Consider the following 27,785-nt stretch of genomic DNA (forward strand, 5'->3'; position numbering starts at 1 on the left):
TCGCCTGGTAACATCGCCAATCATCCAATCTCGCTAGCCACTCACAGCTGTCCATTCTTCCCATCCTGAGTTGACTCTCCTCTTCTCCGCATTTTGTCTCCCACACACCACGCATCTGCTCACGCACTCCGGATGATCAATGGTACGCTGGAAGCTCCTGATTCCCTATACTCCAATGTGCCTCGTTTGGTCAACTCTTCTTGAGCTCTCCCAACTAAGGTACGGAGTACTCTATGCAGGCATGCGATTCCTACCCAGTCACTCCTCAACCTCGTCATCTCAATCGACGACCTGGCAACGGCCTAGACATCTGCGCCTTCGCCATGCTCGCCCACTCGGCCTACCTGTCACACAATGGCCCTATCGCCCTTCAAGGAACTGATCGTCCGTACCCTTCAATACTCCTCTGCGCCTGCTTCTACCCATGACCCCATCGTATACCACGGGATGGGCAGTCCTCCACATCAACCTTGTCAACCCCATGTGCCAACATTTGCATTCGGTCCGTCCTGGCTCCCCAGACAGGGTCCCCCTTTGATCAGCTCAACCGGTAGCCCAATGTCATTCGACACAGCAACTCGGTACGACGGTGGGCCGTGTCGTTACCCATCCTGCGACTCGGGTACCATACACACGAGGCAACCGCGGCCGCCCCCGAACCGCGTCCAGATGTACCGCAGGCAAACTACCACCGTGTGCCTCCCCGTTTACTTTAAATTCCGGTCGCGCCCACCTGCAAGCCTGTTCACAAGCCTTGAGGGGCCTACTCCGCCGACGCATACATACGACATTCCAACTTCACCTCGTCCCACCTAGACGGACGATTCACCTCATTGTAACTGAACACAACTACAGAAATAGTCGCCTTCGTGCGAACACCGCCATCATGTATCAGGCGCAAAACATCTACTTCATTTGCGGTTTCGCCGCCATTGGTACGTGATGCTGCCCTGAGTTCTCGCCTGGCCTTACACCCTGAGGATCATACTGACTAAAGCTCAGGCGGTGGCCTCTTCGGCTTCGACATCAGTTCCATGAGTGGTGTTCTAGGAACTATGGCCTACAAGAGATACTTTGGAAATCCTACATCATACCGCCAGGGTGGAATTACGGCTTCCATGCCTGCCGGCTCCCTCGTCGGATCTCTCGTCTCCTCCTTCATTGCCGACAAGTACTCTCGCAAGGTCGCTCTCCAATTCTCCTGTATTCTGTGGACCATCGGTGCCATTCTTCAATGCGCTTCCGTCAATGTCGGCATGCTTTGTGTCGGCCGTGTCATTGCGGGCATGTGTGTCGGTATCGCATCCTCCATTGTGCCCGTCTACCAGTCCGAGATCGCCCCCAAGGAGATCCGTGGTCGTGTTGTTTCGCTTCAGCAGTGGGCAATTACGTGGGGTATCTTGATTCAATACTTCATCCAGTACGGCGCCGCCGAGGGCATTGGAGGGGGCTCCACCGATCCCGACCAGCCGACAGCCGCTTTCCGCATTCCTTGGGGCGTCCAGATTGTCCCTGCCGCTGTCCTATTTGTTGGATTATTCTTCTTTCCTTACAGTCCTCGTTGGCTTGCGAGCAAGGACCGTTGGGATGAAGCCATCAAGGTTCTCGCTCATCTTCACGGCAGCGGCGACGTCAACCACCCCAAAGTCCTGGCACAGTACCAAGAAATCGAGGAGGCCCTCCGATTCGAGCGGGAAGAGAACATTTCTAGCTTCAAGGGTCTCGTCGCTCCCCGTATGTACAAGCGTGTATTGCTCGGCATGAGTATCCAGATGTGGTCCCAGCTGTGCGGAATGAACATCATGATGTGTAAGTAACGAACTTCCAATCGCGAGTGTGAACGACAAGTTGCTGATTTGATCCAGACTACATTGTCTACATCATGCAGGGTGCCGGTATAGGCAACCCGCTACTCACTGCATCTATTCAGTATATCATCAACGTCGTCATGACTCTTCCCGCCATCGTCTTTATCGACAAGCTCGGCCGTCGCCCCTTGCTCGTCGGCGGCTCTTTCATGATGATGACTTGGCTGTTCATTTCTGGCGCACTTCAACAGTACTATGGACAGCCCAACACCGCTGAGACACGCAACCCCGACAATGAGTCTGTTACCTGGCTTGTCCTCAATCAGAGGCCAGTCTCCTCTGCTATCGTCTCCTGCTCGTACCTCTTTGTCGCAACCTTTGCCACCACATGGGGTCCCGTGTCATGGACTTACCCTGCCGAGATATTCCCGAGTAAGATTCGCGCCAAGGCCGTCTCTTTGTCCACTTCGACCAACTGGTTCTGGAACATGATTCTTGCTTTTGCCGTCCCCCCTCTGTGTAAGTCGGACCACATGGCTCGCCCCAACAAGTAAGCACTAACAGACATTCAACAGTATGGAACATCAACTACAAGATGTACTATATCTTTGCGACATTCAATGCCCTGGCATTCTTTCACACCGCATTCTTCGCACCCGAGACCAAAGGCTTCACACTCGAGGAGATGGACGATGTTTTCAACTCTGGTCTTCCAGCTTGGAAAACTCATCAGAAGAAGTCTCGTCTTGATGACATCGAGCGAGAGATTGCCGCCGGAAATCTTAAGGTCACTCGCCACGGCGCGGTTGCTGATGAGGATAACCATGAGGTCGTCGCCGAAACTGAGAAGAAGGGAACCGCTGTCTAAGCACTGCGATAGAGTCCTGATACTCGAAACTAAACAGTCATACCCAGCAGAAGTTGTTATAGGAGGAGATTGTCATGGGGAAAAGCGAATTTGAAGCGAATTTGAAGCGAGGCGAATGCGCAAGATAGCAGATTAATCGATGAAGATGATACCAAGACTGTTCATTTTGCCCAAAGACATCGACGATGGTGCAGTAGACGTGAAAGTGCGATGTGAACGACTTGACGACACAAGAGGTAGAACGCGCTCTCTCAACTACATCTATATGCTTCCCACGGTCCTAGGATGCGTTGTGAAGTTCTACAGAACATTATGTTGGCAAGCGACTCTTGGGAAGATATTTTCAGACTCGTTGAGAAATATGCAAGGCCACTACGGTTCTTGGCAATTTCATTTAGTTGCCAGGACCAAAGTAGACTAGATGGGTAAAGGATATATAAATTCCGTTCACTCCCCTTGTAGCACGGAGAGTGCCAAGGACACTGAAGCTGTCAGTCAACCTGATTAACGTCTGTACGAAGAGATAGGGGTAGGTGACTTTGGTGTACATGAGATGATTCCTATGTCTCTTTTAGAGCTCAGTCTGATGCAGTTGAAGATGTGGTTAGTACCATGCGGGGGCGTCTGACGTCTGATATTTATTCCGTTGGGAATCATTTAGGGATAGGAGGAAGAAATACTTGGAGGCAGCGAGTGATGGTGTCATGGGGATGAACCCGCTTGTCGAATCAATGCGCTACCCATCCTGAAAGATCCAGTCGTGTTGCTCTCTATGAACTTACGCAGATAGTTGGCTGTAACCTAACCAAAAGAACGGACAGCCTGAGTTGCCCTGGCTGTAATTGGTCTTCAGCTGACCCTCTCAATATGTATTTCTTGAAAGCGTTGATTGCGAAGAAGCCAAACGCTACATTGGAATTTGCAGCTCGGGACGAACCAACCGATATCGATCACCAATATCTAGATTCAACGATCAACCATGGGCGTGGTCATTGCATTCTCCGGATACACCAACGGTCCCATCGCCATCGTCCCCGGCGAAGAAAGCACCAGATTCCCTTTCCCATCCTCCACATTCTCCACCTCCTTGTCCGGATCCAACGCGCTCGCCGTCTTATACAACCTTGCATCCAGCTTCCTCGTGCTCGGATCAAACTGCAGCGTCCACTCTTCCGCCTTCCGCCGACTCCCCCTCGCCAACTCATCCATGAACGCACTCAGGTCTTTGTAGGGAACCATCTCCGTAAACCACGACGTCCACATCAACAGACCCCACTCCAACGTACGGAACCCGTCAATGCTACCGTAGACCTCTTCCACCTCCCTACGAAGCAACCGTCGATCCTGGGCCGAGGCGTGATCGTAGACCTCGAAGAAGGCGTCCTTGGCTTCCGATACGTACTTCGGCTCCACGAGCCAGAGGTCCCCTTCGTGCCCGCTCTCGCTGATGCAGATCACCCGCCGGAGGAGGGGCCACGCGATATAGCTACCGTCAGCGAGACCCCGGGACGGGAGCAGCTCGAGCTGCATGCTGGCCGGAAGCTCGTCGTCTTGGACGGTGACTTTGGATAGCGGGGCTAGGATGCGGAGGTGCTGCGATGTGTTCCACCACACCGGGCCCATCCCGTCTGTGACGCGGAAGAAGGCCTTGTACTGATCCGGCAACGGGGCGCTGAGCTCCAGCCTCCTCTCAAGGTCCTCAATTTCCTTGTGCGAGGGGACCGGGTGGCGGACTAATGTCTCAGGACGAAAGATCTTGTCTTTATCAAGCTCCCTCGGCCCAAAAACCGTTCGCTCGACGAGCATATCCTCCCGCTCGCGCAATTCGTCGGGGGCATACGGCGCACAGGACCGCGTGTTCTCGTCGATTGCGCGCGCGAGCTCGGCAATGGTGAACCCCTCATACGGCCGCACCGGGCCGCACTCCAGTCGCTGTCGGAGCATCTCGCACCCGGCGTCTGCGACTCCGCGAACATGGGTGAGGTCGATCTCTAAGTGCTTGACGAGGGCGTTCTTGGAGGGCTCCGTGAACCAGCCGTAACGCCATAGTTCGCGCATGCTGCCTAGCATGGGCATCTGGTCCTGCGCGGTGTGCAGGGTCGCTATCGTTCTTCCCCATAACTCGATTGTGCTCTCTTCTTCTTCGCTTGCATGGGTGCTGCTTCCACTACTATCATTGACCCCTTCTTCATCCTCTTCTGGGAGGAATTCATCGACGATGACCTCTTCTTCTGATCGATCCTGATCCAAAGATGTGTTGCTGCTGCCGTCACCACTCGCTTCCCCATCATCCACCGCATCACGGAACAACCTCACGGAGAGATCAAGCGCCAACACCCGCCCCGTGGCCTTGACGACCTGGTTCATCTGCCACGGCGCCAGCATCCGCTCCCAGAGACCCCAGAACCCGGCCAGGCGCATCGGGATCGGGCCGTGCGGGTTCGCCCTGTTGTCCTGCCCCAGCGCCAGCTCGCGGGCGAGTTCGTAGGTTTCTTCGTCTTCGCGCCAGGGCGGGGCGAAGCGGTTGCAGACGAGAGTGCGGGCGTACCGCTCTAGAGCGTCGAGAGCTACATCACACCCATCATCTGAAGATGTATGAGACAGTCGTCCATCGCCCGAGGATGAAGAGAAAAAGGGCTTCGGGACGGGCGTAGCCCACCGCGGCCACCGACCGACCTGTTCCCACGCAAAAGCAAAGACGATGCGCGTAAACGGGTCTGCGCGCGGGGGGTTCACGGGGACCTCATACGCGCCGGATCCGTCGCCGTTGTCGTCGCATCCCTTGCCGAGGCTCCGGCACCGGGCAAAGTCCTCCGAAAACACCTCGGGCCCGAATTCTCGGAGGTCGAACGGCGGGATGCCGTGCGCGTGGAGGATCGTCAGCAGGCCGGTGCCGTGGTCCGCTTGGCCGAGGACGGCGAGACATACGGCTGTTTCCCGGACGTGTTGGACGACTTTGCTCAGGGACGGTTCTTGTGCGATGGAGGTTGGGTCTGTTAGGTGGCGGAGGAAGAAGGCCATTGTTTTTGTTGGGGCGGCCCGGGCCTCTTCCCCTCCCTGCCGCTTGAGATGATGGTTTGGTACGAGGGTACGGGATTTATTGCTCTTAGCGGTGATTTAAGAGCTTCCTCATACATGACATCAGAGGAAGTGATAGGTATGATGACGGGTTACTTTAGAAACATGGTCGAGGCGGAGAAGTTGGCTTTGGGAGTGGTAAATTGGTGGCGGGGTTAGCGCTGATGGTGTATGCATGTCAGACGTGAGGGCCCTGAACATTCTCAACATGTCTGTTGATGCATGGCTTGAGCCTTGAGCCATGGTGATCGTTGTGGTGACTGATGCTCCCCTTGAAGATGGAATCTGGAGATGTAATTTAGAATGCAAAGATGAATAAAATCGCAGTAGAGATTGAGAGGCATAGATTCTGATATCGTTAATTACTGGGCGTTGAAAGGATATGGTATGGATGTCGCTCTGTGCACATACGCAGACAATGTCTCATAGAGCACCCTCCTCCCACCTGAGCCGAGACGCCGTTGTTATTGCTGCCACTACATTAGATTCTAGGTTGGTTCCAAGTAAAGAACTCAAGACGGAGAGCTCTCAATCAAATACAGCAAGGTCCTGAACAATAGTGTAAAAAGAAAGTTGCCTTATGTGGATGAGAGGACTCTTCAAGATGGTAATTTCCTCCCCGGCAGTTTCGAGCACGTCAAAGCGACTGAGGTCCAGGTGGTGAACGCTAGTAAATATGCTTAATCCACTCTAGGCAGACGAGTTTTAAGCACCAGAATCCCCCGCGAGCTGACAGTCTCTTGAAAAGTTGGCGTAGCCGGGAAATGAGCAGACATTAAAGGGGATTAGCACGTCGTTCCAAGCCCCCCAATGCCAAGCGTATTGTGATATTCTCGTAAGGCTGATTTTGGGAGAGGATCAACATTGAGCGAGGCAAAGTCGCAACTAACATGCGCGGAGCCTTTCCGCGGTCTTGCCTGGAACCGCTCATCTCTGCGGGAGCCCGGGTGGCGGTTGTTGTGGCTTTCAACCCTCTAGTTATCCTCGAGGCCCGGGAGTATTGTAAGCCGGCTGAGCTGCTGGTGCTGACGGCGCGGGACTCTCACGATTTACGCGATTGTCGAGAGGTCGCGATTGGTAGCATCGTGGCGGTGGCGCGCGGTTCCAGCAAGGGATGGGATCCTACGTTAGCAGTGGTCGGCCCCCAGCTCTGTGATTCGGCTGCCTAGCGCTAGCTCTGGTGATACTGACGCTTGCTTCTTAAATAAGTTGTGCGAATCTGTTTCGCGTGAGAAATCTATTCCATGGGTCTAAAGTCGTTTCACTTTCTAGTTCTCGGGAGCCTCATCGACATCACCTCATAGTGATACTCTTCTATCTATCGAGCGTTGATAACCGGACGATTGAATGCAGTCACCCGAGCAAAAGGCGTTGCTTGATACCAACCACACACGACGGTCCGGTGGAAGTTGGCGAGACGAAGCACACGAGATGGACCACTCCTACGGGCAGCAGACGGGAGGTTATAACGTCGACCCGGCAGGATCTGATGCGAGGACGGCACAGAATACGAACACGCATTACAGCCAGTCACAAGCCGTTGACGATTCGTACGTTGAGAATGGTCTTCACCCGGTGCCGGAGCCAGACAAGATCGTGGGCGCGCCATATTATCACCAGTATAACCAAGTACCCGGCAATGGCATAACTAGCCACCCTCAAGAACAAGCGGCATCGAAGAGGAGGGTATGCGGTATGAGTCTGGCGATGTTCGTTCTCTGGTGCATACTGGGATTCCTCCTTGCGCTGCTGGCTATCGTCGCGGGGGTATTTGGGAGCATGCTCGCAAGACAGAGCTCAGAAATTTTAGATCTCAAGAACGTGGCAGCAACAAAGTAAGTATCCCCCCCAAAACACCTCGATCACCACTGGCTGGGACTTTGATACTAACACCCATCACAGAATAACCGACCCCGACACCAACGGCACCTCAACGACAGCGGCACCCGCAGCGACGACGACGTGGGTGCAAGTAGTGGACTGGGAGTACATCGGCTGCTATGAGGACACCTCGAACCGCGTGTTCCCGGACAAGTTCACGCAGATTGACGACCAGACGAATCGGCTATGCGCGGGTGTGTGTTCTGGATACGAGTACTTTGGCACCGAGTTCGGGGACCAGTGCTACTGTTCGCGGACTCCACCGGGAACAGCTGCGCCGGCGTGGAATTGCAATATGCACTGCAACGGCTCGCAGACGTCTGAGATTTGTGGGGGGTTCTTCTTTTTGAGTGCTTGGAAGAAGAAGGTCTGAGGTTGAGGGCTGGATGTGAGGTCTTTGGAGGGGTCATTGGATGTGACGACGTGAATAGAGGTCTGCTTCAGCTTTCCTGAAATGGTTATGTGGATTGGAGTTTCTTGGGATGAACTGATTGAGATACCCCATGGTAACAGAATTGAAAGAGTATTTGTTTTGATTTATCAAGCTTTGTCTCGGCTTTCAGGAGGTTGCTCGAAGGGGATTTAGACGTAGGGCGGTCGATGCGTGGTTGTTATGTGGAAGTCTCAGACCGTGATACCCTCTCACCAAGACAGGCTACATATTGTCCAATCTGGCCTACATCCTCAACATCCAGCAATGGATTCAAAAACCATGGCCGGTTGGCCCAATGGCAAGGCGTCTGACTACGATTGAACATGTTATCAGGAGATTCTGGGTTCGACCCCCAGGCTGGTCATAATCTTTTGAAAATTCTGCATCCTGAATGCCGGGGTTGAAATTTTTGCGCGGGTTTGCGGGTCCGGCGCCCCCGCCGAGTCAGGGCTTGCTAGTCCGGGCCGGAAGTGGCCTTCAGCGCTCAGGCAGCGCCCAACAGTGTCAAACGGTAGGTAGTTACAAAAGCACAATTACTGTACCGAAAACTCGTGCTAAGAACATGCCACGGAAGTGATTTCTACATCTCGTTGTTTTGAGAGCATTAAAGTTGCCTTGTTGGGCGGCAAACCACACAATCCTCTGCCGGCCGCCGTGACTAACAATTTTGGCGCTCCGGCGTGGTGCCCCACTTCGCCGAAAAAAGTCTCAACTCCGACCAGATACGTACCTCTCGACGTCTCCCATCGGTCTCCCGCGACGGGTCATTTCCACTCCTCTTTTCATACACCCGCTCGGTGGGCAACGTCATGTCCTCCACCCCTGCACCGCCAGCGCCGGCATCAGTCTCAGAACTTCTGACGCTGATCATAACCACGTCGCCAACCCCGTCCGCGCCTTCGACAGAACTCTTGGATGCGGTCTTCAAATCTGTCCGCCTTCACTGCAGTGACTTGCTATCGTGCCGCATCATTGTTGTACTGGACACGTATGAGCGCATCGGAGACGTTCCAAGGTTGAAGAAGGGCCAGGTGACGGAAAAAGGCGCGGAGGAGTATGCAGAGTACAAAGACAACGTGAAGAAGCTCGTGCTGAGGGAATACGACCAACATGAGAGACCTGAAGAGTTGAGTCAAGAGCCAGGGGAAGCAGAATATGGCTACAACGGACGAGCGGCGACCGTAACGACAAATTCGGCCACATTCACCGTAAGCCAGACGAAAGACCTTCGCGTATCGTTCGTAGAGCCGTCAGAGAGGCTTGGGTTCGGTCTAGCGGTGCGGACGGCCTTGAGGATGACGAAAACGCCGTATGTCTGGGTCCATCAGCACGACTGGACGCTCGTATACGACATCCCCGTGGGCCCGGTACTGGATGTCATGAAGACGCAGGACGCAGATGAGGAGAGCCCGGTGAAATATGTCTGTCTTGCTTCGGTACGGATGTTGAAGTATGCCGAGACTGCTCATGCGCAAGAGTTCCCTCATCTTAGGACGTTGACGAACAAGCTGAAGAGGAGTTTCACGCCAGAGTCATATCCGGGGGCGGAGGTGCCGTTGACGCCAATGTTCTTTTGGCATGATAAGCCCCACATTGCAGCGACGGAGCACTATTTGACGCGTGTCTTTCCGACGCGGCTGGCGATACCTAGAGGGGCGTTTATCGAGGATACGATTGGACATCGGGCGCGGACGCAGATGAAGGAGCAGGGCATGTGGTCGCGGTGGGCTTGTTGGCTGTTTTATCCTGATGAAGGAAGGCAGTTGTGTCTCCGGCACTTGGATGGGAGGAAGTGGAGGGGCGCAGAGGGGGAGGTCACGATGAAAGAAGTCTGGAAGCAGGCCAACAAAGAGATGAAGACGGCAGATAATGAATGAATCTAACGGTTGCAACATACAGCCTTCGAACTCAAGTTTACCGGAGCACTTTACTCTGGAACAAGGTCGGTCGCAGTGTAGTATTGACCTTGACCTTCGTAATGCCACTCCTTCACCCAGCTATCACCTCCAGACGGACAATCAACTCCAGAGCCAGCGCCGTTGCAGGTAGCGTAGACGCCGACCAAAGAGCCGGTAAAAGGACCACTCTGGCCACTGACCAGTCTTGCTGAGAACGTACTAATGACGACCCGCTGATCGGATTGAGAAGCCTGAGACGCGGCCATCGTGCAGTGAGTGCTGTTGACTGTGGCGATCTGGAAGCGAATCGAGTCTTCTCCCCATGCTTCAGGTACCTTGACGATATTCTCCGCATGCGCATCTTCTCCTGTTGCCCTGAAGCGTAGCATGCGATCGTTTCCTCCGGAGCCGTCGGCCTTGGGGAGGATTACTACCCCGATATCAGCGTGGTTGAATTGCGTGAGAAACAAAGTAACGCCACTTTCTTGGTCAGCGTCAGTCAGCGGCGCATCAATGACGGCCTCAAAGGTAAAGAGAGAATCCGTCTGAGGTCGTCCGATGAATGATAGCCCCGAGCGACCATCCAGATCCGCATTATCGCCCGTGAGATTCGCGCGGCTAGGCACAATATGGAGTCCTCTCGAGCTATCAATCGAAAAGGCACCCTCGGTTGGAACCCTCCAGTGAATGAGATTCCGAGGAATACCGCTCAGTGTCGTAAAGTCGTACGCGTCGGGGTCCGAGTTGAATGGGCCATCTCCCGGGAGGTCTCTAGATGCCGCGGGCATTTGCCAACCCGACATTTTGCCTCTGACGGGCTCGAGTATCGGCCATTCACCTTCTCGCCAGGTGACTGGGTACAGGACTGTTTCGCGGCCCATGGGATAGATTCTCCATTCTGGCCCGGAACGAGTAGCTAGTGCGACACCCCACCAGTTTTCGTCCGAGTCTTGGAACAGATCTGCGTGGCCGATTGTCTGTTATCCATAGTTAGAGCTAGACAAAAATTGTGATACATGATATATGGCTTGCCTACCTGGAAATACTCATCGGTACCCTTATTGGTCAAGACCGGGTTGTACGGGCACGGCTGATACGGGCCCGTCAGACTGGAAGATCGAGCCATGACCTGGTAGTGCCCAGTCTCGGTCCCACCTTCGGCGGCAGAAATGTAGTACCAGCCGTCCTTGCGATAGAGGTGAGGACCTTCAGGCCATACGCCCCCGGTGCCAGCCCAGAGGAATGTGTTGTTGACGACTGTCCCCGCCTCGAGGTCGACGTCGAGGAGAACGTGGCCACCTCCCGGGATGTACATCTTTCCGTCGTCGTCCCAGAAAAGATCCAAGTCCCCGTTGGGGGTCAGGAATGTGTAAGGGTCACTCCAACTTTCTGCGTCAAACGGATTGCTCGTTTTGAAGACAGTTCCTAACATTCCGTCGGGCAGGCCGAGGTACTCGCACACCACCCAGAATTCGCCATCATGATACCGGATAGTTGCGGCGTAGAAGCCTTCTTGTTGTCCTTTGGGTTGATGTTAGTGAAGATTCATGAAGTTCAAGGGCCCATCTAATGAAGTCATCTGACATGCCTTTGGTTTGTTGAGTAACGTTGGGCATCTGGCTTTGTCGATTCCAAGCATGACTTATGAGCTTCCAGTTGATCAGGTCTTTGGAGGCGTATACTGGTAGACCAGGGAAAGTGATGAAACTTGAGGTGATGCAGTAGAAGGTGCCATCAACGTGGATACATGACGGATCGGAGTGCCAGCCGGGTAGGATTGGGTTGTAGAATGTTGAGTTATCAGCCGCTACTAGAGCTGCCCAAAAGCTGAGAGAAAGTCCTAGGACTAAACGGCCCAAGTGAGGGATCATTTGGAAAGAGTTGGAAGTTTACAAGACACTCGAGGCGATGAACAGGCGTATTGACAACTCAGACAAAGTGGGCGTGGTCTAGTTGTCGAACTATATACCCCATGAGAATTACTGTAGGTTTGCAAAAGACGAGGTCATATCACAGGTTGCCCAGCATTTTAGCAAGTGGCTTCACCATTCTGCCCTGCCGAACTTCACTCCCACTCTTATTGAGGTGCATAACGCAGCAACACAAACTTCGGCTAAATGATCTGCCTGTCAGATAGCACCATGATGCAAGGAACGATCGATTTGCTTCTGTGTGGGGAAGTTCTTCCCCGCAATCAGTCTCTCCTAAAAGCATGCAGCCCCTGATACCACTGAAAGTCGTCGTAGGAACGCGCAGAGCAAGACAGGGCAGGTCTAGTAACAATGATCAAGTAGCATGGAGCAAGGCTTTCATGATTGAATGATTGACCAATTGCAATAGATCGCTTAAGTAGATGGGAGCTGTTTAAGCTTACAAACAAGTCTGTTTTAGCCGATTCCCGAGCCAATAATGGAACAGTAGCGCAACGTGCTTGACAGGCGGCCCGCTCCGTTTGGCCCAGAGTGCCCATCTCATGCATCCGGCTAAATCAAGAAGCAATTTACCACGTTGTCGAATACCACGCTGGAACGGTGGCTCGCTAGTATTATATCATTGCCGAAAGCTACACAGTTGCACATGCACCCCGCATAGTTCATCGACTATATCCTTCCGATCTAATAATTGACTTGCGGTTGGATCTTCCTAAGAATACAAAGTCACATGTTTCTCCATGAATCATTGGGAAGCAGAGAACTGAGTCGCAAATCGGAGACAGCTTGGTATCAGATCATAAACGGCGAAAGTGGTGGCCAACCTGTTAACCTCGTCTTCATTCGGTATCTTGGCGTCTGATCCGGTAGCCGACTCTCCCGCTTCGCACGATCTCTGCACGATGTTAGCAATTGAGCGTCTAGAGAGGCTAATAGTTCTGCCTAAAGTTCAGATCGAAGTATCTTGAGGCTAGATGCAATGTCTGACCTTTAATCGGGAGCTAAGCAGCGCTGGATATATAGATCAATGGATTAATCCTTAGGAAAGACTATAGCCATCGAGATCCTTCACCCTCATGCCTTTCGTTCCTGGCCTTACAACACTCGAGAAAATCTCTTCGTCACCTTCAACTAGTCACTATGACGCTCCGTGTGTCTACTGTCTTCTCCCTCGCCCTTCTTGGCCTCAGCCAAGTCGGCCAGGCACTGGTCCCCCGCCAGGAAGCCACCTTTTCCAATCCGGTGATATGGGCCGACCTCGCCGACGATGAAGTCTTCCGAGTCGGAGACACGTACTACTACAGTGCTTCGACAATGCACTATTCTCCCGGCGCACCACTGCTTAGATCCTACGACCTCGTCAACTGGGAATTTGTCTCGCACTCGGTGCCTGAGCTTCCTGGTTCGAAGTTCTCGCTCAATGGTAGTGACAGTGCGGGCTACGTCAACGGCGTCTGGGCTTCTTCCCTGGGATATCGCGAAAGCAACGGTGTCTTTTACTGGTATGGCTGCATCCAAGGCACGGATGAGACGCACATCTACACTGCGTCCAGCCCAGAGGGGCCGTGGACTCATCACGACCCCATTCCAAAATGTTACTACGACCTCGGCCTGTTGATTGATACCGACGACACCATGTACATCGCCTACGGCGCCATCGACATTCGCCTTGCGCAGCTGTCCCCTGATGGCTTCACAGAGGTCCGCAATGAGGTATGTTGGCAAAATAGTCGTAGCTTTTCTGCAGACGCTGACTCTTACTAGCTTGTGTACACTGAAGATGCCCACAGGTACATCGAGGGCTCGAGGTTCTACCACATCAACGGAAATTACTACATCTGGGTCACCAAGCCTGGCGATGAACAGCACGTTTTGAAATCTACGTCGGGTCCCTGGGGTCCGTATGAAATTCGACAGGTGATTGCGCAGATGAAGGCACCCGTCGAGGGTGCAGGAGCGCCGCATCAGGGTGGTCTTGTATCGACTGAGGACGGTAGGTGGTATTACATGGCCTTCATTGACGTGTACCCCGGTGGCCGTGCTCCCGTTCTCGCCCCGGTCGAGTTTGACGCCGAGGGTTGGCCTTCCGTGGTCACAGATGCAAACGGTGGTTGGGGTGCCGAGTACGCGATGCCTGTCACAACCTCGAAAACAGTCCAGGGAGTTGGGTCCTATGTCGACAAGTTCGAGGGTGACGCTTTGAACCCCCGCTGGGAGTGGAATCACAACCCCGACAACGACGCCTGGAGCTTGGGTCCCGATGGCCTCACACTTCACACCGCAACGGTATGCGAGGGCTTGTACGGGGCCGCGAACACCCTCACCCAGCGCATCATCGGACCCAGAAGCCAGGCCACGTTTCGCCTTGATATTTCTGGGATGGTGGACGGAGACCAAGCAGGTGTAGCAGCGCTGCGTCAACTGAGCGCTTATGTCGGGATCCACAAGGTTGATGGCGCGTCTAAGCTTGTGTACGTCGATGAGATCAGCATGGTCGTGCGAGACTCCTTGACGGACTGGGTGACAACCTCGAACGGATATGTCAAGGCGGAAGGACCTACTATCTCCGGCGGCGATCTGTGGCTCCGTATCAAGGCCGACATTTCACCGCCCGTCGCCGGATCAAGCGCGTGGCCGAATGCTACGTTCTGGTTTAGCACCGACGGTGATAACTTTGAACAGCTTGGACCCGTGTATGAGCTGAACAATGAGTGGTTCTTCTTCATGGGTTATCGATTCAGCGTCTTTAACTGGGCAAAGACTCGTCTGGGTGGTAGCATCTTGGTTCGGGAGTTTGAGTTGGAGGTGTTGGAGTAAAAAGAAATCCTGAAACATCTTTCAAGTCTGACAGAGTTGTTCAGGGATAGTGTGGCGGCCTTGGGCGCATGTTAGTCCACAGGCTACGAAAACGGACGGAGTGGAGGTGTTCAATTCTACGCCACGATTATATGTGGTCATATTAAGTACAACTAGTTGAAAAACTTTCGAAAGATCTGGTAGTTACTGATAATGCGTAGCTGGCTTTGGTCAAATCCCGCTATCAACAGAAAAGGTCATCCTATGTATCTGTTCTCGACAGCGCACCTATCAACTGCCAGATTTGCATCGTGCAAAGAGCACAGTTCCAAACGGGAATGTGGTATTATCCTGCGCCTCTCATGTGCATCAACCCACTTCTTGGCATCTCACGAGTCACGCATATTATAGGGCTTGGCGACTTCGCGGAATTCCGAATTAATGCAATTCTAGACTCGGCCCTTTGTAGGATCTAGAACATAGTCTGACAGCTCCAGTTGCTATTGGTCTGATCGAAGCCGACTGAATAGCATTGCTTGGCATAACTCAGCACCCGTCTTCAGACTCAAGTTGCAGTCGCTTGTGCAGCGAGCGGCAGCCCACCACCAAATCGCCACAACACAGACTATGAGGTCAAAAGTTCCCACGACAGGTTGACAACCTTGATATAAGCACCCGACGCGGAAGACTTCTTCCAAAAGAACTAGGCAGTTCTCATATTTCGTAAGCCTTTGAAGGCAACACTAGCAATACTAATCGCGGATCTGCTTTAACGACCTGCTGTATCGGGTATGGTTGTGCCACTTTGAGAGGCACAGCTGCGCAAAAGGCCACCACATGCGCAATCCTTCGAAAAGCGCTTCTCCCAATCAGCAGAATCATTCCTGAACAACCATAAGTTCTTGAGACAAGATAGCGGTAAGATAACTCCAGTCTCAGCAAAACTGGGCGAAGCTGAGAATTGAATTGCATACGAGTATTGGCCAGAATGGGAAGCTCGCAAAGGTTCAAGGTGCCAAAGGCAAACGCAAATAGGCCGAAGCGATTTCTAGACTTGGTTTTACCCAATTGAGATGTAAGATAGTCGTAGATTCTAGGTTACCATTGAAACATAAATAGCCTCCATTCTGTTGTCATCGGTGCAGGAAATTGCAACTTCTCAACAACTCACAACCTCAAAGACATCCAACTACCTCTCTCCATCAATCAGTCAAATCACCAAAAGAACAAATCAAAATGAAGTTCTCTATCCTCACCTTCGCCACCCTCTTCGCCGCCCTTGCAGCCGCAGCTCCCGCTCCCGAGGCCGAGCTCGTCGCTAGACAGTGCTCATGCCACAAGATCGGCGATGAGTGGTTCTGCAGCGGCAGACTTTGCCCCAAGGACTTCATTCCTACGGCCGCCATGACCAAGAGAGACGTTGAGGTCCAGGCTCGCGGCTGCAGCTGCAAGCCTATTGGTAACGGCGAGTACTTCTGCATCGGAAGCTCTTGCCCTTAAGCAACTGGCCATACGAGCTTTTATTCAACTTCAAACCGTTGGAAAAATGGTAAGCGTTTCATTCCCGACAAATAGAAATATTTTGCCTAACTAGAGAAACCTAGGTCGTTGGTCATTCCTCCCGTCATTTCCGTTCCCATTGCGTCGGGGTAAAATTTGCCGCAGACGACGCGGATGCAGTTGCTGGATGTCGAATCTATTTTCCGTTGGGATGAACAATAAGAACAAACAAATCAATACGAAAACAATATTAAGGAAAGTTTTGCACGCGCCTGCAACCGATTGCTTCTTTCCCCTTCAATAAGTTTGAGACTACCTTGAGAGGTTTCTCTTTCCTACAATATGATACGTGACATTTGAGTACTGAGTGTGAAAATGGCAATTTGTCTATGTGACTACATTGTATCGAATGCCTTGGAACAACCTCAATCACCCAGTTGGTTGGTGATAGGAGTTTTCTCGGTCTTTGCTTGCTAGATGACGCGATGCCGAGAACGTGCTGATGCCGATTATGGCAATTACATGCGGCGAATGACAGCTGGGCAGAAGATGTGGGTTTTCTTCCGAAGCGCCTCGAACCCGAAGTTGCGTTACCTCGATATCGTAGCTAATACTTGGTGATGAATAATTGTATTTCTGAGATAGATCCGAGCTGTGACTTGGTTGACTTAGAGTCTCCAAGTTCTGACTATCACATAGGGTGGCAACCAATTGGCTGCAACTTGCAACTTGTGTGCTGCGAGAGACGAGCCGCTCACGTCAATGGAGGCATATTGCTTCCGTGCCTCGCCGAAGGCTCGCGTACGTTATCATGTGGAATTGGCGCCAGTAAGACTACAAGTCTGCCAATGTTCGGCTCGGCTCGACTCGTCGTCGGTACAAGCTTTTTCAGCCGCCGAGAAAAAAGTGATGCGGCGACCGGACAAAAGACGGACTTTCACGGCGGACATTTCAGCCACCGTCCACCGACCTAAAACCTCGCACCCCCGAAATCGCATGGTAACGGAAACATTGTTCGAAAGACTTATGGCATCTGGGGGTGGGTTACATAGCCACAAAACCCGACGCGTTGCTGTTAGCTATGACGCTTGTTTGCTTGATTCCAGAATGCGTATTACTTGGTGGTGTTGCACTGCGTCCAAAGTCTATGACGAAGATCCCGCGAGCTAAGACGTGCCAACCCGCACGGTCTCGAGCCGTGCCTGTTACCGTAGTAGTGTACTAAGTTTGCGTACTTTGTTTGCCAATCAATAACGATGGGTCCTCTTCCCTTATCTGTTTCAGATGTTGAAATCTCCCGAGCGGGCCAACTTTTTATAAATGTCCGGGGCGGTCCCGTTCCGGTCGGTGACAACGAAGGGGCCGGCATGGACACCGACTTTGATGTTTGCCATGCCGGCGTGGCATCATTGTGTTCAACAGAGAAGCTTTGGATAAATAGGTACGCGGCCCGCAAGTCTATCTAGCAATCTCTCGACCAAGCTTCTAGTAAACTCTCACGAAAAAGCTAACCTTAACCCCGAATACCCAACATGCCATCCAATGCAAAGCCATCAACTGCAGGCCGAACCCTGGCCATCTTCGGTGCAACCGGCCGGACCGGGAGCGAGACGCTGAAAGCCCTTCTCAACAAACCCACGAATCCCTTCTCTCACATAAAGATCTTTGTCCGTTCCCGCGAAAAGCTCATGAAAGCCTTTCCCCAATTCAAGACAGATAACAGCGTCGAAATCATCGAAGGCCAAGTCACCGACCAGGCTCGCGTCAAATCGTGTCTCATCGGCGCCGACACGATCATCTGCGCCCTGGGCGAGAACGACAACAAGCCAACTGTCAGCGTACTTCAGGATTCAACAACAACAATCGTCTCAGCACTGAGACAGCTCAAACAGGAGGGGGGAGCAGATTGGAAGAAGCCGTGGTTCATCCTCCTCTCCTCCGCGACATGGAACGAGCGATTCTCCGCAAGGCAGCCATGGCTCGTGAGATGGATGATCCAGAATGCATTTTACTGGCCCTACGCGGATCTGCGCAAGGCGCACGCAAATCTGCAGGCTGAACCGGAGCTGTTGTTACTGTTATTGGTGCAACCGCCCGCCATCATTGACGAAGAGGCAAGCGGGCACACCATCAGCACGGAATCAGTTGGCCTTGCGTGCTCGTATCCGGATCTCGGCGCGGCATTCGCAGAGCTGGCAAGCGAGGAGGCGTACAAGGAGACCAGTGCCGTTGGTGTCACTTCAGGAATGGCAAAAGCAGGCTTCTCGAGATATGGTCCCGAGATTCTCCCGAGGGTCATCTTTGGATTGATGGCTAGTTTCATTCCGGGTGCTTGGAGGGTTGTACCAAGTGTGTGAGGACCATCGGTTTATTTACAGGTAGCGTTATTAGATTACAATAGATATGACCCAGCTTTTCAGAACAATGCATGATTCTTTAATGCCTTTATATTCGACCACTACACTCGCTGGATAGTAAGCATGCCCTTGAGCAAAGACTGCATCATACCAGGTTTGGGCCCAGTACGCCTTGAAGTGGTGAGCGAGACAGCATCATTGTTGCGAAGAGCATCGTCTTGCTCTTCTTCCGATAGGGCCAAAGTCTCAAGTTCGCGTATCTTCCACACGCGGAGAAACCAGACTATGAGCAATTAGTCAAACGAAGCAGTTAGACAAATGGAAGCATTTGCGGCGACTTACTGGATATGAACGCCGCAACGTACATGAATCCCGTGAACAGCTGAACAGGGAAATACGCGTTCAGTCCGGAGCCCTTGATTGTCAGAGCTATGGGCTCGGCGAACGTTGCCGGGATAACGAGGATGATCCAGAAAATAGACAGAGCTGATGGAAGCAGCTGCATTCCGACCACCTCAGCACCTACCGGTGCGACTGTTGGCCACAGCACGCCGGCAAATGCGCCAAAGAGGGCAAAGACAATGAGGCCTGCAAAGTGTTTGGCGGCGAGGATCCAGAGCAAGAACGTGGCGAGGCCGGCGATGATGGTGCCCAGGCCAGCTACGTTAATGCGGCCAAAGCGGTCACTCACTAGGCCGATGACCGGGCGGCCAATGCCTTGTGATACTGAGAAGAATATTTAGCTTGACTTTGATTGGAATATGTCGGATGGGGAGAACTTACGGTTGAACATGGCCGACACGATAGACCCTTGGCTAGCACTGAACCCGACTGTTTGGGCATAGTCCGCCAGTGAGAACACGGAGATGACGTATCCAAAGAGTCCAAAGAAACCCCACGCGACAAACAACCAGAACTCGATCCTCTTAAAGATGTCCTTGTGAAACGCGACATGAACGCTGCCGAGAGCCTTGTTTCGGTCCTTCATCATCAGACAACACGCGCCATTGACAACGAACGACAAAATGGCAATGATTCGGAACGCCCAGGGCAGGCCGATGTTGCGGATCATGGCGTTGGAAGCAAGGGAGTAAATGAGACCCCCCAGGCCGGAGCCAGCCGTAGCGATGGAGTTTGCAAAGGAGCGGCGCGCGACGAACCATTGCGGGACAACACCGACGGTGGAGTTAAAGGTGAATCCCATGCCGACGCCGAAGCCGATGCCTTGGGAGAGTAGGAGGTGCCATATCTGGGTCGTGAATGATGCACCAATGAGAGCGGCCCTGGGAATTGAGTTAGGAACGTGGGTGGCGGAAATTCCGTCCGTCTCGGAAGACGTCGGGGGTTGAGAGGGGGTGAGCGGGCCGGCTTACGCTTGGATCACGACGCCGATGCCGAGAGTTGGTTGCGTGCCGATGCGAGGGATGCAGAAGGTGACAATCGGGGCGATGAGGAGTGCTGGTTGTGGCGAGTGAGTGAGATGACGCGGAGAAGTTTAGAGATTGGAGAGAAGGCTTACCGATGGAGAAGGACAGCCCGCCGACGAAAGCGAGTGAGATGGGGCTTGCGCCGGGAAACGCTCCGGAGTTGAGGTAGTAGGCGAGGAACACGGCATAAGTCTAGATTTAGGTGTGAGAATCATGCTTCCTAAAGTGAAAGGAAGGGCGCTTAAGGATAACTCACTGAGTTCAAGCCCCAGGTATGAGCATTGATGAGAAAGACACAGCCTACGACAACCCTGGTATCATGTCAGTGACTCAAGCCTCATCATGTTGTGATGGCTTTATGGAGCGCAACTCACCATCCATAGCCGCCCTCTTTGAACTCTACCTGCTCACTCGGCCGTTGACTGACAGGGCTCGCCGCCGCAGAGCCATTCTTCTCATTCTCCGCTGCCCTGGAAGCACTGTCAGGCATCCGTACCACGGCATCGTGGCTGTCCTGTTGACTGGAAGAATCAGAGTGAGAAGGCATACCGGGCCCCAGCGACAAGACGGAAAGGTGCAAGTTTCGTCGTGCTTGTCAAACTGAGAGATGGGAGTTTTGCGACAGGACAGCGGCAGGTTTCGGATAGGGAAGAGAGGAAAATACGCCAGCTGCCTCGGCAAGTAGTGACGGGTTTGATCGAGTTTCGCGGGGTTATTTAGTTCGCTTCTCGGTGGGTTTGTTCTGTTTCGATTGACTCACGTCCTCGGGGGTAATGTGGTTGACAAAGCTAACACCTGAATCATCAAGGTGATTTCACCAAAAGCCGTATAGAGTAAGACCCCGCGGGGATATGGCTGTTTGGCAAGCAGAGGGCTTCGGGAGGCAAGCAAATACTCTCTCGAGTTCTCCGAACCGAAGCGCGTGTTGGGCGTGTTTGAGTTTTTGCTGGCCGTTGGTCCCCGCCGGGAATAGGATGGGGTTGCCGCTGCTCGCTAAGCCATGAACGCATGAAGGGCGTAGCAGCGACAAGGACTCGAGGAGCACTGCAGCCAGAACACCTGGGGAAGCAAACAGGCGAGATTGACTCGTCAATTGACAGCTGCAAAGTCAGCGCTCTAGACCCGATGGAGGGTGGCGCCGGAGTCGGTGTCCGCGATGTGTAATGAAATCATCTCATTGGCGGCATCGCCCGGTTGAAGTTTGCCGGAGTGGATCCTATCCGTTCTCGGAAAGGTAAAATCCCAAGGGGAGAGAACATGAGCGATCTTCGGGTTCAAGGCCATGGGTTCGGGTGTAGTTTAGAATATCAATTCACTTATATTAAGCCTCTCCTTGCCTCCGTGAGTCTTCATCGGCGATGCCGCTGCTGTGTCTTGTGATTCCTAGAGACAAACAACTGAGATGGCGCGTGTGGCTTCGGCAATCTGGCTGACTATGGGGTAGAGCGCCGACAAACAGTTGCACAGCGTTTTTTCTGCGTGTTTTCATTAATCTTGGCCGCTCTTCAAGCGCCAACGTGGGGTCAAGAGACTTTCGTCTTTCCGTTGGTGCTTTCCCCCGTATCACCGGCCGCTCTCCGGGCTTTAGGCCTCCGCCGGGACCGACTTCCGGGCCGTGCCGTTCAAATCGAAAAGTCGGAAGATGATGCGGGTTCGGCGATAAGATAAGATCCCGACAATATGGTACTGAGGTACACTGCCTTGCATTGATCGGCTGTTGTACTTATGGTGAGTCGATGCTTTTACTGTCAGTGATGTGTAGGGTTTGCAGTCAACTGAAAGAAGAAGCCTTGATCAAACGAATTGTCGTCTTCAACTTGGGAACTTCATTGCAAGATTCGCTTCGTTTGTGATCCTAACTACAACGCTTCAAACAAGCCAACCCTTTGAAGTCGGGGCAGGTGCCGTAACAATTTCCTTCTTCGTCCTCAAAGCACATACTTGAACAAGGGCGACCTGTCTCCCAAGTTGAACAACTCCTCCTCAGTGTACTTCGTCTTCGCCTCCTCGGCAATGGCGGCCTTGCGTGCGTTGGCCGACTTGTAACTCCACTCGAGCAAGAGAGCCACAATCAATCCAGATCCACCAAAGGCCAAACTCAAGCCGAAGCCGGTAGGGTACTTCGGCTTCTCGCTCTCGAGGTACATGAAGCTGCCCACAATGCCACCGACGTTGCCGACGCAGTTCATCAGCGCGATACCAATTGCTCTTCGTGAGGCGGGGGCGATGTTGTTGGCGTTCCACGACGCGGCCGCGGCTTGGATGGGGTAGATGCCGACGACGGCGAGGACAACGGAGAAGTAGGCGACTCCTTTCTTCGCCTCGAGCGCTCCGTTTAGGGAGAGAATGATGGCGTACGCAACAGCGACGATGGCGAGAGGGATCGCCAAGAAGGGCATACGCCAGAAGAACCGATCAGAAATCTTGGCGAAGGTAATGGCCGAGATGGCGGCAGCGACGTAGGGCGGCGCAGAGAGAAGCTGGGCCTGCGTATTCGCGAATCCCATAGCCTTGGTGATGGTGGGCAGGGTGAACTTGATACCGTACGACAGAGCTGACTGGCACACCAAGAAGTACGCCTGGACGTAGATCCTCCAGTTGGTCAAGTTCATCTTGAGATCCCTCCAGTTGACCTTGCCGCCGGCGCCGGCCTCCTCGCGGCCACCGCCGCCCGACTTGATGAAGATGGAGAGCTCCAGGTATCGGATCTCCTCGGGCTCGAGCCAGCGCTTCGAGAGGGTCGGGGTGTCGATCAGGAAGAAGAAGCAGCAGACGCCCATGATGACGGTGGCGAGACCCTCGAGGATGAAGATCCAGCGCCAGCCTTCGAGGCCGGCGACACCGTCCATTTCGGCGATGGCGGCGGCGAGGAGACCGGAGAAGGCGCCCGACAAGGCGCTGGCGCAGTAAAAGTATGAGATTCGGACCGCAAGATCTTTGGGCTTGAGATGTTCGTTAGACTCATGCATCAAGAGGGCATTGCAGTCTGGATACTCACCATGTACCAGTAAGAAGTCAGGTAAATTGCACCGGGGAAGAATCCAGCCCTGTGGATGTCAGCCAGAGGACTCAAATGATCCCAAGGATTGCGAAACTTACTCAAAGACACCGAGAAGAATGCGGGTAACCATCAATCCACCAAAGTTGCGAACCAGTCCCGTGCAGGTCATGATGATACCCCAGCAGAGGGTAAGGGTGCCGAGGTAGAACGAAGGACGCTTGACTTTCTTGAGGATGATGTTGCTGGGAACTTCGAATAGGACATAGGGGATGAAGACTGGTGAAGACTGGTTAGCGAACTTCCTCTTCCCAGCTCGAAGGCTAAGGCGCTGATTCTTGCACTCACAGATAGATAGGACAGTGTTGTACTGCACACCAGTCATGCCTAGGTCCTCAACCATGCCTTCAATCTTGGCATTACCGATATTGGCGCGATCGATGTGGCAGATCAAGTACAGCAGAGCCAGCATGGGAATCAGACGAACGTCGACCTATTCTCGTCTATCAGTCGGTGTGATCGTGGTGGTTACGCGTTTTCAATTACCCACCTTACGGAAAGTCGTCTTCCGCTTCTCTTCGGGGTAGTTATTGAAGAAATCGGCATCTTCAGGGCTCAATCCATACACGCGATAGGGACCAACGTCGATGGCTTCAGGCACTTTTTCGAGATGAGCCTCTCCAGAAGGTCTGTGTTCAAAGACGGCATCGTTTTTCTCGATGGAGCTCCTGTGGGTGGCCATTTTGGCGGGAGTCTGTATTGTTTGGACGGTTCGAAGGGGGGAAAGAAACAGGAGCAAGGACGACAGACGCTCTGCAATTTGAGATGATGGAAAGGTTGCTTTTCCCAGCTCTGAACCTCTTCGTCTCAAGAGTTTTCACAGATGAAGATTTCTGCCCACGGATACTTATATCTGACCAGGACCGCCTCTTAATACAAAGGGGACAGATAAAGCCCACTGCGGAGAAAGGCTGGGATCATCCGGCTCTTACCCCAGACCCAAAAACCCACCCCAAAACACACACTAACCCCAGACTTGGCAGCCGCAGAGTGCGGGGAAATGGTGCCATTGCCAGTCGGAAATGTCGGACTGCAAGACGGATTCTTGATCAGATGCCAATACCTTATCCGTGTGGTCGTATCCGTCATGTCCGCAGGGGCCAACGTGCTGCTCTTGCCAGCGTTCGCCAGAGTCACATTGCAGGAGGCTGGTTCGAGCGCAGGTCGACGGTATTGGAGAGAGCTGGCTGGGATAGGTGGCAAGACATGGGCGAGACATGGCTTTGCCGTTGGTGGGATTTCGGCCGGGGGGTCCGTATTCCCTGTGCGTTCATTGGAATGATAGATTGCGCGACAGCCGCATGCGCGAAGTTGAAGAGAGCCGGTTGGCTTGATTGCTTTTCGTTGCATTTCCATCAAGACGGTGGGGAATCGCGTTGCTTACCGGTATGTGGGCTCCTTTGAGAGATGTGAGATTAAAGACGTGGGGACGGAAAAGCACCATTGCTTTCTTATTCGCCCATCATTTTGTTCTCTATCATAGCACCCAGTCCCCATCAGCTTTGTTGATGATTGTCACATATCCGTCTTGTTTCGAAGTGGATCCCGAGAGGATGTTCAAATCAGTCTCGACGTCCTCTAGATCAGCATTGTATCTGATGAAGCTCGCGATTATGCAGTGCTGCATTGACGAGAATGGTAGTCCCATAGTGGTTTACCAAGTGACAACATTATCGGGCAGATGCGAGGGCCATACCATTTGACCCTATCGTGGCCGCGCGTCAATGCTCATTTGGCACTTCATTAGCCGCTCATGTCTGCATTAGAGATCTCAATACTGTCTTGGGGGTTCTGGACCCAGGACTGCGGATTCCTGGAAGCTTAATGGCACTAACGCCGGAGTTAAGCTTCATCAATGTAGGCAACCTGAACCATCTACGTGTAAGAAACGAGCCTGGCTACCACTATCAGAAGGTTTGTGGAAGGCTATCATTGTGGTAGCTTGTATTCTTGGCCTTTTCCGACGCCAAGATGGCTAGCTTGACAACGGATTTTCATGTTCCCAATGGGACCTTTGTCCGGTTCTGACTCGGCGGTGATGGTGTGGCGAACAATTCAGAATTTGGATATGGCTTCAGCTACATTGCTCTTCGTAGACCGAATACCAAAAGCTGATGCCGACAGGATGTTGTGATGAGGTAAATTTAAAACTCTAGACACTAGAGGTCCAGGACGCGATTCTGAATATTTGTTCAAGTAATTAAGACGTAAAAAAGTATCCAAGACGAACCTTTCCATTACTTAACAACGAGTCACTTCAGAGGTGACGGCCAACGCCACTTTAGGTACTATTTGCGGAATTGCTGCGAAACTTTGGTAGCTGAGAAGACAACTGGGAGGCTGTAAGGTTCTCATTGCGTCGAATTGGACAAGAATCAGAGATCTAGAAGTTGTCACGGCTCATATTGGTTCATGTAACAGCTTCTCAACAGCCGCTTTCGTTCACGTGCATGTGGGTGTCTGCTACTTTCGACCGAGCAGCGTCTGGCAAGTTTCGAAGGGGCAGGTGAGACGTGACTACGGTAACATTGTCCTCGGCTCTGATCCGGGCAGTTTGTGTATGCAACTGTCTGATACTAATCCCTTGAGATGCTGAGTAATTCAGAACGTTTACACGTATTCAGGCTACCATTGAAAATGGCTGGAGTTGATAGGCCGAAGGGAGTTCTCCGGTTCGGAGTTACATGGCGTTCGAGTGCATCATCGGCGAATCTGGAATCCATCTCCACCCACTTGCAGACAAAACATAGCGCGATGCGGGTCTCTTATCACGTCGATCATGTATGGACCTAGAACATCCGTCTTGAACCTCATGATAAACACCATTCTCCGTCGGCCCTGTTATGCGTAAGAAGCACAGAAGTTTCCGGATCGCATCTCCATGCGAACTAATTTCTCGGACCGGGCCGTGGCTAGAAGGCGATATGCATGAATGTCGATGCATGACTGCAATGCCCACATTCCACCTTCCTTCGTCACGGTGGCTTCGAATATTTCGCCCAATCAGATTCTTGGCAGCAATCAACGATATATGCATGAATCCTCATCAAGCAGCTACGGAACGTAATTGCCTCCACATGTTGACGTTCAACTTGCCTCAAAGGCACATTGCATTCCAGAATTGCCGCTACCCGCTTGCCAAGAACTGTAGGAAAAGCCAAGTCAGATGGAAAAGCTTAGCATCGAAGCAATCGCCACGCAAGCTATACGTTGTCGATCCGTGTACGTAGCCAACCTATGTCGGTAACACCTTGAAGCAACCTGCGGAATCGACACCACCTCTAATGGAGATACCCAAACTCAACCCCATCAACCCTCACAACGCTCGCAACCCTTCCATACAAAAACTCGAGCGTGATGTCAAGCTTATCCGTCACCGGCGTATACTCCACCTCAAACACCTTCCAAATCCCCCACCCGCCCGCATCACCAGCATCCAGCGTCCTCCTCGGTTCGCCATTAAACTGGATCCCGATAAACCCCGCCGCCTGGTTATCAAAATACGACCAGAATCTCAGTCTGTATGGCACGCCGGGCTGCACGGAAAACACAGGCGTCGAAAGCCGCGCGCTGACGACGGGGTCCTGCGAGTTGCGATCATACAGCAGCCGCGACTCGAACGAGTGCGTTCCCGTGTGGGACGCTGCCGAGGTGACGCCGACGCGGGCGTTTTGGTCTAGGTTCTGGACGATCCAGGGGCCGATGCCGCATTCGAAGTCGCTGTTGGTCAGGAGGTTTGTGCCGGAGGGACTGCCGCACGGGGGCGTCGGGGAGGGAGTGCAGGTGGGGCCGCAGGCGCAGGCGGAGATGTAGCGGGATGCGGAGGTGCCGCAGGCGGAGGTTGCGCGGGTGGGGAAGTTTGTGGCGGTTGTACCGCCCGCTGTGAGGGTTGCGCAGAAGACGGAGGCGGAGGAGATTGCGGACGGGGAGGGGCATGGGAAGAGGGCGCGGTAGCAGCTTGATGGTGTTAGTTATCGTGATGGATGAGTGAAAGTTTGGAGGAGTACTTGTCTGCGTTGCATCGTGCGAGAGTCGTGGTTGCTGTGGTCCCGATGGCGAGCATTCCGAGGAAGATTGGGAGTAAAGTTGAGACAAACATCATGTTGGATGAGGTACTATGATTGAACGAGTTGGATAAGGTTGGTCAATAGAGCTGGAGAGACTCTGTGCTGGTTCTCAATCTGTCAACTCATAGCATGGTTTTATACATCTTCTGATTCATAGGAAGACTCTCCGTTCCCTGGGTATAGAAGACGTTTCCAAAGTCACTGTGTAAGTGGCTTGCCATGAAGTAAGATTTCCTAAAATCTCTCCGAACACGAGTTCAGCTCAATACAAGAGCACACTGAACGGCACACCATGCCGGATGGCTGCATCTCAGCCGTTGCCAGTTGACGAATGGGAGCTGTGAATGTTTCCGCCAACTTTCAGATAGCTATGAGATCATTGGCTGGGGTGAGTCGAGTCTCGAAGACTGAGACAACTTGACATATAAGCCGTTCAAAACCTGGAGTTGAAGGCGTGGAACGCAGGGATCACTTCGTATGACGGAGTTTGTTGTCAGTTGACAAAGGACCTCGCTTCCGCGTAGGTTGGTAATCTGTCTCAAGTCACGGGACACAGAAGGAATATGTCTTGAAGCTCGTGTAAATGATGACAAGAGGCTAACACTGAGATGAAGGGACTTCCGTGAAAGGTTCTCGTAAAGCTCGTCCCAAATCCGGGCTACGATGAAGCCTCCCAATAACTG

At 52.9% G+C, this 27,785-nt stretch overlaps 10 protein-coding genes across 10 annotated transcripts; 5 read left to right on the forward strand and 5 right to left on the reverse strand.

The window, feature by feature from the left end:
• The first annotated feature begins 435 nt into the window (after positions 1-435).
• On the forward strand, positions 436-2,832 carry HER10_EVM0000416 (high-affinity glucose transporter). Its single transcript, XM_035470199.1, has 4 exons — positions 436-935; positions 1,003-1,809; positions 1,866-2,327; positions 2,384-2,832. Exons 1-4 carry the CDS (start codon positions 887-889, stop codon positions 2,674-2,676), a joined length of 1,611 nt encoding a protein of 536 aa, XP_035333652.1. The 5' UTR covers positions 436-886; the 3' UTR covers positions 2,677-2,832.
• An 810-nt stretch (positions 2,833-3,642) lies between these two features.
• HER10_EVM0008817 (uncharacterized protein) lies at positions 3,643-5,900 on the reverse strand (the record flags this gene model as incomplete). The annotated part of the gene is made up of 1 exon (XM_035478326.1): positions 3,643-5,900. Exon 1 carries the CDS (start codon positions 5,695-5,697, stop codon positions 3,643-3,645), a length of 2,055 nt encoding a protein of 684 aa, XP_035334220.1. The 5' UTR covers positions 5,698-5,900.
• A 1,285-nt stretch (positions 5,901-7,185) lies between these two features.
• HER10_EVM0002084 (uncharacterized protein) lies at positions 7,186-8,008 on the forward strand (the record flags this gene model as incomplete). Its single annotated transcript, XM_035471810.1, has 2 exons — positions 7,186-7,589; positions 7,657-8,008. The coding sequence occupies 2 exons, from the start codon at positions 7,186-7,188 to the stop codon at positions 8,006-8,008; spliced, it is 756 nt and encodes a 251-aa protein (XP_035333772.1).
• An 861-nt stretch (positions 8,009-8,869) lies between these two features.
• HER10_EVM0013120 (alcohol dehydrogenase) lies at positions 8,870-9,945 on the forward strand (the record flags this gene model as incomplete). Its single annotated transcript, XM_035482487.1, has 1 exon — positions 8,870-9,945. The coding sequence occupies exon 1, from the start codon at positions 8,878-8,880 to the stop codon at positions 9,943-9,945; it is 1,068 nt and encodes a 355-aa protein (XP_035334521.1). The 5' UTR covers positions 8,870-8,877.
• Positions 9,946-9,995: 50 nt separating this feature from the next.
• Positions 9,996-11,837, reverse strand: HER10_EVM0012778 (uncharacterized protein; the record flags this gene model as incomplete). Its single annotated transcript, XM_035482164.1, has 3 exons — positions 9,996-10,943; positions 11,003-11,487; positions 11,555-11,837. 3 exons carry the CDS (start codon positions 11,835-11,837, stop codon positions 9,996-9,998), a joined length of 1,716 nt encoding a protein of 571 aa, XP_035334502.1.
• A 1,200-nt stretch (positions 11,838-13,037) lies between these two features.
• HER10_EVM0008020 (glycosyl hydrolase family 43) lies at positions 13,038-14,714 on the forward strand (the record flags this gene model as incomplete). Its single annotated transcript, XM_035477557.1, has 2 exons — positions 13,038-13,610; positions 13,662-14,714. 2 exons carry the CDS (start codon positions 13,038-13,040, stop codon positions 14,712-14,714), a joined length of 1,626 nt encoding a protein of 541 aa, XP_035334157.1.
• A 3,011-nt stretch (positions 14,715-17,725) lies between these two features.
• On the forward strand, positions 17,726-18,550 carry HER10_EVM0001162 (uncharacterized protein; the record flags this gene model as incomplete). Its single annotated transcript, XM_035470918.1, has 1 exon — positions 17,726-18,550. One exon carries the CDS (start codon positions 17,726-17,728, stop codon positions 18,548-18,550), a length of 825 nt encoding a protein of 274 aa, XP_035333699.1.
• A 70-nt stretch (positions 18,551-18,620) lies between these two features.
• Positions 18,621-20,869, reverse strand: HER10_EVM0004864 (major facilitator superfamily transporter). Its single transcript, XM_035474493.1, has 7 exons — positions 20,352-20,869; positions 20,234-20,288; positions 20,070-20,169; positions 19,924-20,008; positions 19,334-19,833; positions 18,893-19,276; positions 18,621-18,833 (listed from the first exon to the last, which is right to left on the reverse strand). The coding sequence occupies exons 1-7, from the start codon at positions 20,522-20,524 to the stop codon at positions 18,652-18,654; spliced, it is 1,479 nt and encodes a 492-aa protein (XP_035333952.1). The 5' UTR covers positions 20,525-20,869; the 3' UTR covers positions 18,621-18,651.
• A 1,036-nt stretch (positions 20,870-21,905) lies between these two features.
• On the reverse strand, positions 21,906-23,717 carry HER10_EVM0001322 (major facilitator superfamily transporter; the record flags this gene model as incomplete). Its single annotated transcript, XM_035471076.1, has 6 exons — positions 21,906-22,298; positions 22,437-22,875; positions 22,983-23,024; positions 23,077-23,254; positions 23,324-23,468; positions 23,526-23,717. 6 exons carry the CDS (start codon positions 23,715-23,717, stop codon positions 21,906-21,908), a joined length of 1,389 nt encoding a protein of 462 aa, XP_035333712.1.
• Positions 23,718-26,316: 2,599 nt separating this feature from the next.
• HER10_EVM0012972 (uncharacterized protein) lies at positions 26,317-27,137 on the reverse strand (the record flags this gene model as incomplete). Its single annotated transcript, XM_035482346.1, has 2 exons — positions 26,317-26,992; positions 27,043-27,137. 2 exons carry the CDS (start codon positions 27,135-27,137, stop codon positions 26,317-26,319), a joined length of 771 nt encoding a protein of 256 aa, XP_035334516.1.
• Positions 27,138-27,785: the final 648 nt, after the last annotated feature.

This window comes from Colletotrichum scovillei (assembly GCF_011075155.1).
Source record: "Colletotrichum scovillei strain TJNH1 chromosome Unknown Contig00005, whole genome shotgun sequence".
In the NCBI taxonomy this organism is placed as follows: Eukaryota; Fungi; Ascomycota; class Sordariomycetes; order Glomerellales; family Glomerellaceae; genus Colletotrichum; species Colletotrichum scovillei.